We start from the raw sequence: 7436 nt of genomic DNA, 5'->3' as shown, positions 1-7436 counted from the left end.
CTCCGTTCTCTGACCTCCCTCCTACCTTCTGGTGTTGGCACTTCAGGAACAAAGCAGGGGCTATAAGCACAGATGCCTTCAGGGGCCATCAGGTGTCCACATAGGCAAATGCTGGGGGCACAGCCTGCCTTAGACAAAGGGGGAAGAAGAGAGACTGTAGTAAACAGGAAAGTACCATCCTCCACCTCAAGACAGTCAAGTATAGATAGATGTGGGTGTATGCACAGTGGGTTATGGGGCAGGGTGGGTCCTGCATATTCTTCTTAAATGTTGGCCTCCACTAGTTTTCCTTGGAATCCACTATACTAGCTGAGATGTCAGACTTCTCTTTATCCAGAGCCCGATTTCCTGGGAGAACAGACCTCAGAGCAAGATTGTGGCTACTCTGCCATGCTCGTCTTGCTGGGAATTTAGAAAGAGAGCCATACTTCACAGGCTAGGCACTACTGAGTAAGGAAAGCCAAACAAGGCCAATCTCTTTATTGTCCCCCCACCACCCCCCACAGTACTGCTAGGAACCATCCTCCAATTCGAGGCTCACGGGCTCCTTTCGAGGACCAGGCCGGTAGGCTCCCCGACCCCGAGGCAGGTGGGGGTAGGAAGCAGCTGGTGTCCGACCCTTGGAGCGCTCCCAGCGGGCACAGTCGCGAGTCCTGCGGGGCGGGGGACCCTGCCAGTTGCCGTGCCCCTTTTCTTGGGGAGGGCCTTCAACCCCTTGGTTACGGGACTCTGGCTTTAGGTCCATAGGCTCCTTGAGGGGCCCCTCAGGAGGTGGCAGTTCCTGGGTGTCACTGGTACCTTTGAGGGCATTGCACTCCCCTCCTTTTAGATGCCTCCGTTCGGGCTGTCTCCAGGGACCTCGACTGGCCCGGGGAGGCTCTAGCATAGCTTTCTGGGTCTCGCCCAGCTTCTGCTGATTTGGCCTAGCCCCTGGAATCTTCTCACATGTGTATTGGGAGGCCACAGGCAGAGGAGCTGACAGGGTGGTCTGAGCAGTTGATGAGGTGGACTGTTCTGTGGCAAGGGTACTGGGTGGGTGGGATCCTCCAGAGGCATCTACAGCTGACTCGGGTTCCAAAGGGGCAGGAGGCTAGAAGGAAGTGAGCAGATGCAGTGAAGGGGATGCAATTCCTCAAAGCGGGGAACCGCAGGCCCCTCACCTAGAATCCGAGCCGACCGCCATCCGCCTATAACCTCCCAGGGTAGAACAAAGCTCACCCGAGGGCCACGGCAGAGGGGTGTTGGTAGGAAGGTTGGGGTCATCAGGGGAGGAGTGGGAAACCCTTCCCTCACCTGCTGGAGGCTGATGAAGTACCGGTTACGCTCAGCCTCAAGGTCAATGATGCCCCCCCTCTCCTGCTGTCTCTGGTAGAGCCTCTTGCGCTCTTCTTGCTGGCGCAAGCTCTCTGCATCGGGCTGGTACAGCTCCTGGAGGGAAAGGAGCAGAATGGCACGGAGAGAAGAATCAACAGGAGAAGGCAGACTTGAAACCCCGGCTCTTCCAGGACTGCCTCAGGAGATCTGCTCAAGGTTCTTGGTTTTATCCCTCAGACTGGGCTCCCAAACAGAGTCTTGGACTTCTGCTGGGGGCCACGGCTTTACGGAGAGGGCCCAGGCAGCTTGAGGCCAACTCCAGAGGCCCCATTCAAAGCAGACAAGATGCCATTATTCTTGGCTCAGATTGGCAGCGAGTTCCCTTACCACGGGCTGCTGGGGTTCAGGGGCTGCTTCCAGCGAGGCAAGATCGTACACGAGTGGCTCTCTGCACACCGGGCACTGCACACCAACGGCCTTCTGAAAAGAGAGGCGAAATCGCACCCCTGCTTCCCAGCCTAGGGTGCTTGCCAGCTGCCCAGCCTCATCTGTAGAGGGCTGGGACGGAGGGGCATAGGAATACCTGTTCAGCAGTGAGGGGGAGCAAAGCAGGGGCTGCCTAACTAGAGGCCTGGGAACCCTCTGAAACCGTGTGCAATATGATTACGTGTAGGTATAAGGATGCCCCTTTTTCCTGGACAAAGGTGAGCTTTCGTTGATCTCAGAGGTACCTATGACCCTGAAAAGGCTAAGGCGGCCCTGGAGTGGAGCGATAGAAGAGGGTATGAGGTCAAGCGAGCAGGGCCAGCAGGTCGACCTGTTTGGTTGCGGCGTACTGCCATTCCCGTTCCTGCTCCCGCCCCTGGGCCTGCAGCTCCTGCTCCATGTGCTGGATGTACCGAGCCAGGCAGTGGCAGTGGAAGTAGTGGTAACAGGTGGTTTTGGTAAAGGCCTCCTTCTCCTGGAGGGCAAGGCACTGTGTCAGAGCTCGCCCCGAGCCCTCCACTGTCTGTCACAGCCGACCCCCAGGTCCCAAGAGAGTAACCCACCTGGAAACCATAGAGGCAGATGACGCACTGGCCATGGGGGATGTTGTTATCTGTGAGAATTTCCTTCCCTTTCTGAGAGGAGAGAAGACACTGTTCAAATAGGGAGGCAGGGGCCAGAACTGTGAGTGAAGCTTGTTGACTACTCCCAGGAGTGACTGGCGGGCCGTCTCCCACCGAGCCAGTTTTGCCTTGTGTTCGTGCATTTCTGTCTTGGTGATGCTCCCTCTGCTTGGAATCAATCCTCCTCCATGCCCACACCCCTCCCCCCAAATCTACCCAGCTTCAAAATCCAATTTAATTGTTTTTCCACTCATTAAGTCACTTTTAACACATCTTGGGGATGAAAATAAAACACCTTAGAGAGTAAAAAATGTTCAATTAAAACTCACATCTTCTGGGAGGCCTTTCCTGGTTATCCCCCTTTGAATATCACTCCCTCAATGAGCCTGTTCTGGAGTCAGCTTTCAGAAAGAAAGTGAAGGCATGGACACCCCAAACGGACAGAGAATTCAAAAGGCATCAGGTTGAGCTATGAAATACGCATTTGCACTGTTGTTTAATAGCTAATACTCTGGAATTCCACAAAGTTCAGAGCTGCATCGTGGAGGCCTGACTCAGAAATGCTACAGTGGTCTATGCCCACTCTGACTCCAGGCCACCCACCTTCATTCTTTTCTGAACATTTTTCTTAAAAACTCAAAGTAGAGGAAAACAAGACTGTATTTGTGTTTTTGATCTCAAACAACAAAAGTTAGCTGTGTATATTAACTTGTAGCTCTAGGCATAGTTTCATGTGGGTTGTTTCCTTTACTAGGGTAGAAACTCTTTGAGGAAAAGAACCATGACTTTTTCTAGTCAGCTCCAATGACAGACTAGCCTTCAAATGTTCATGTATGGCTAGACCCTCCAGGCAAGATCTCTTGCCATTTTCAGTTGCCAATGCCAAGAGAAAAAGAAATGCACTGATAATGAAGCACAAAAAATTCAAGTTAAAGAGGAAAAAAAATTTTCTGTCACGATGCTGGAATAGGCAACTTGGGGAAGCTATAGAACCGTCTTTGGGGAGATTCTTTGAAACAGAAGAGAGTCTCACCTTTCTGGAGCAGTTTAGGCTTACCTAAACAAGAACTAAATGAATGTCTCCAGACATATTTAAGATTCTAGGCCCACGGCCTCCCTTGAAAGAAACTGCTCTAGCTGGAAGACAAGGACATTTCCCCAGGCTAGCACACCTCTCACCTCGATGAGTTCATAGAGCATGGCAGTACCCAGCCCAGCCTCAGCCATGTGGCTCAGCGCCTGTGAGATCCTGTGGGGAGAGGGCAAAGCAAACATTAGGCCTGCCCCCTTCCCTCACCAGACTGAGCTGTATCCCAAATTTTCCCTGCTCTGACCAGCCCGACTTACTTGTGGATCTGTTCATCTGAGAGTCCTCGGGGGTTACGGATAGAGATCTGTGGCACCTCATGGGGATACTAGAGAGAGAAAATACCATGCTACCGCTAATGCACTCTACCCCAAGGCCTCTCCCCTGCCTCCCTTTGCTGCCATAATGTAGAGGCCTCACCTGTGCTGGGACCCGAAGCACCAGAGTGAAGCAGACATACTGTGAATCCTGGTCTTCTGCGGTGGCGGGGTGCAGGGTGATGTAGATCTCCCATGGTGATGATCTGCAGGTGGATGAAGTGGAGACCTGGGATGTGACTGGGCAGGGACTTGAGAGCTGGGGAGGATGGGGGTGAGAGAGTAAAGCGGGCAGAGGAAGTGAGCATCAGGCTCTTTCTTTGGGGTGATTAAAGGAACAGACTGTCTACATGACAGAAATACTATCTCAAATCAAGGCCCACAGATACTGCATGGAATCCTCTTACTACCAAGGGGACTCCTGCCCACCTCTAGTTGAATACGTACCTGCCATTTCCTTTGACCACCTGTAGTTCATCCAGATAGATAGACTCTAACACTTCAACTTCAGAGGGAAGGACCCTGGAGAGACAGGGGAGATTGACTTACCATTACAACTCTCCCTATTAAAGCCTACTAAGGCCAATGAAGGCTGGCTTTGTAGAAAAATGGCAATCTGCATGAGTGGATTCTCTTGCTAACCTCCATAAAAATGGGGGAAACATGTTACCTTAATTTGTCAAGTGGCCAGGTAGAAAGCACAGTAATCAGAGTTTTACAGATCATTTCTGCCAATAGATGAGGAAACAGATTCCCAAGAAGGTGAAAAGACTAGCCCAAATCTCAAGGCTTAACAGAGGGAGGACTGAGACCCAAGCTAGGTTTCCTGACTCCCTGTATAAGTTTCATTGTACTGTTGGTTGTTCCTTAGTGGCCATCTCTCTGACCCAGAAATATGACATCGATTGATTAGCATTAAGGTTACCAATACCACTCCTGGCTTTCCCTACACCGTTCATGGATCCTAGTGTCTATACACACTGCCAATACCAGTCACTGTAAACCTCCTCAAAGGAGATACCAACCTAAACAGAACAGGTCTACATGCTGTAAAGGCTGTGCTGTAGTGGAAGAGCCATCGGCCTTGGAATGAGTAACAGGTACCAATCACTTACCAGCTATGTCATCTGAGTAGTTACTTATATCTGTGAGCCTGAATTACCCTGTGCACCACATAGATATTACCACCCACTCTCCACAGTTATCGTGAGGATGAAAGGTGATGTCAAGTGCCTAATAGTATCTTGGCCATAGTAGCTAGTATGTGTTCTTTTTTCTTCCTATTTGTATTAACCTTCTCCCTTAAAAGGAAAGAGAGAAGGTTGTAGTTAATATTGAATGTATTTATGATCCCTGCTGTCTGACTGATCTAGATCAACTTGTGCAGGTCAGGATCCAGTGGCCCCTCCACCCACCTGCTCCCCAGTCCAGAACTCTCTTAGGAAGAGATGTCAGTGTCCCTGCCATCCCTTAGAGGACACACATGTTTAATCACAGAAACAGCAGTTGTAATGCCACTGAAGATGAGTTACTGGCTTGAGGCCACAGCTTTACCCAGATAATACATGGAAAGATACATACTTGGTTTGCTTTCTTATAGTTATATTGCCCCTTCTTCACCAAGAGCAGGGCTGCCCTAGTGTGACATATATGTGTGTGTGGGTGTGGGTGTGTATACATGCGTATGTGTATGTATATATAGAGTGATTCTCAAAAATTTTTAAAGTCTTAGGCAGATATCTGAAAATATAAATAGATAATGTAGCTAACAGTTGAGTACTTCTGGTTGACATGAGCGTTGGAGTCTTAGAGCACCGCAGGCTGGTTGTACAATCAATACGGCCCTCGCCAAGGCACAATGTGTCCCCTCAGAATCTTAAATTCCCCCTGAATAGGTTGAAAACAGCAACTCTGGATGGTCTCAAAAAAGGCTAGCACTGGCTGGGCTCCCTGAACCAATGAAACACTGAGGTGTAGCCTCCATCAAGAAGCCCTTCAATACTTCACCCACCCTACCTGTGACTTGGGCCCTGGATGTGAGATATGAAATGGGATGGTGGTAAGATGGTGACAAAAAAAAGGGGAGGGCTTCCCTGGTGGCACAGTGGTTGAGAGTCCGCCTGCCGATGCAGGGGACACGGATTCGTGCCCCGGTCCGGGAGGATCCCACATGCCGCGGAGCGGCTGGGCCCGTGAGCCATGGCCGCTGAGCCTGCGCGTCCGGAGCCTGTGCTCCGCAACAGGAGGGGCCACAACAGTGAGAGGCCCGTGTACCGCGGAAAAAAAAAAGGGGGGGGAGTGGAACTACAATGTCCTAGAACTAAGAACCTAAGGTTTGGAGTCTGACAACCTGGATTCCTAGCCATAACTATGTACCTTTTGGCAACTCATTTTACCTCTTCAGGCCTCATTTAGTCTCCTCAGGTGCCTACACCTCAGAGTTATTAATGAAAAGGAGGCTTAGGTATGTTACAAATCCATCTTGATCCTCTCAGATCCTTCTCTGAGGTGGATGCCACACCCACTTTTTTTTTTTTTTTTTTTTTTTTACAGCTGAGAAGCTAGGTGGCCTGGTCAGCATCACACAGCTAATAAAATATGATGTGAACCCACATTTATCTATTTCCAAATCCCAGAGTCCTTCCATGTTCTGGGCCCTTGTGAAGAATGCTTGAGAGAAGGACTAGGAGCGCTTTTCGTGAGGTGTAAAGCTTTATTCACACAACAGTCCTCATTAGTGCTGTCGAGAAGGGAGAAGGTTGAGGAAAGCCTCAGAGGAAATAGTCTGGTCCGAGGGAAAAGGGGGACGGGAACTGGAGGACATCGGTTCTGGGAAGTAAAAGGGCCGGGGAGGGGGGCGGAGATCTGATAAACAGGCATCCCCCGGGACCGTGAGCAGATCCACTTCAGAAAGCGAGAATGGGACGGGGTGAAGCCGGAGGATCGAACCTGATAAGGCGCGGCCCGAACTAGCCAGGCCGGCGCTGATGCGGTCTCCTCCGGGTCAGACCAGTGCCCCTCCACCCACCCGCTCCCCAGTCCAGAACTCTCTTAGGAAGAAATGTAAGCGTCTCTGCCATCCCTCATCCCTCGCCCAGCCGCACGCGCCCGCCGTACGGACCGTCCGCGGCTGCCGCTAGTCCCCCGGACCGGATCCAGACGGTCCTCCAAAGCCCATGACCCCAAAGTTACCAGTCCTCCTCCCCTGCAGCTGCCGACGCAGACGCCGCCATGTCTTCTGCGGCCCACAGCCGGAACCGGAAACAGCCTCCGGGCAGTTGGAGGCGGAAAGTAAAGCAGTGGAGGGAGAGTAGCTCGTGGCCGTTTCTAGGCAACCGCAGACTCGCGGTCCTTAGATGGTCCTGAGGGCCAAGGGATGGCTCGGAAATGCCTTAGGAAGTGCCTATGGGCGGCCCACCGTCTCTCCCACACCCCTGAACGCCTGTTCCTCCGAACCTCTGACCAGTTCTAGCGAGTAAAATTGGTAACAATGTGAGTCGAAAGAGACCGGCAGTGGGGGTGGGACGATAAGTCCCACGATAAGAACGATAAGTCAGGCAAAATACGAAGGCAGCCAGAAGGGGCGGGGCTGAAGGCCAGGGCCGGCGT

The 7436-nt window shown here is 51.6% G+C and overlaps 1 protein-coding gene across 2 annotated transcripts; it reads right to left on the bottom strand.

The window, feature by feature from the left end:
- Positions 1-491: 491 nt before the first annotated feature.
- Positions 492-7086, bottom strand: RNF25 (ring finger protein 25). 2 transcript variants are annotated; one of them, XM_060106006.1, is made up of 10 exons: positions 7020-7086; positions 4275-4349; positions 3931-4033; positions 3771-3838; positions 3603-3672; positions 2364-2435; positions 2132-2275; positions 1702-1794; positions 1294-1428; positions 492-1090 (listed from the first exon to the last, which is right to left on the bottom strand). In XM_060106006.1, the coding sequence occupies exons 1-10, from the start codon at positions 7058-7060 to the stop codon at positions 512-514; spliced, it is 1380 nt and encodes a 459-aa protein (XP_059961989.1). In that variant the 5' UTR covers positions 7061-7086; the 3' UTR covers positions 492-511. The 2 variants fall into 2 exon arrangements, with proteins under 2 accessions (XP_059961989.1, XP_059961990.1); XM_060106007.1 differs by having other exon boundaries at positions 1702-1791.
- Positions 7087-7436: the final 350 nt, after the last annotated feature.

This window comes from Mesoplodon densirostris, chromosome 8, assembly GCF_025265405.1.
Source record: "Mesoplodon densirostris isolate mMesDen1 chromosome 8, mMesDen1 primary haplotype, whole genome shotgun sequence".
Classification (NCBI taxonomy): domain Eukaryota; kingdom Metazoa; phylum Chordata; class Mammalia; order Artiodactyla; family Ziphiidae; genus Mesoplodon; species Mesoplodon densirostris.
The sequence above is the reverse complement of the archived record's forward strand: the minus strand, read 5'-3'. Positions and strand labels throughout refer to the sequence as shown.

What these genes read in the sequence shown, in the direction of transcription:
- RNF25 (XM_060106006.1), bottom strand. Translation starts at nt 7,060, where the DNA reads ATGGCGGCGTCTGCGTCGGCAGCTGCAGGGGAGGAGGACTG. An exon ending in CTGAACCCCAGCAGCCCGTG is followed by an intron (nt 1,429 to 1,701) that starts GTAAGGGAACTC and finishes CTTTCCCTCCAG; the next exon opens with GAGCTGTACCAGCCCGATGC. An exon ending in ACTTCATCAGCCTCCAGCAG is followed by an intron (nt 1,091 to 1,293) that starts GTGAGGGAAGGG and finishes ACTTCCTTCTAG; the next exon opens with CCTCCTGCCCCTTTGGAACC.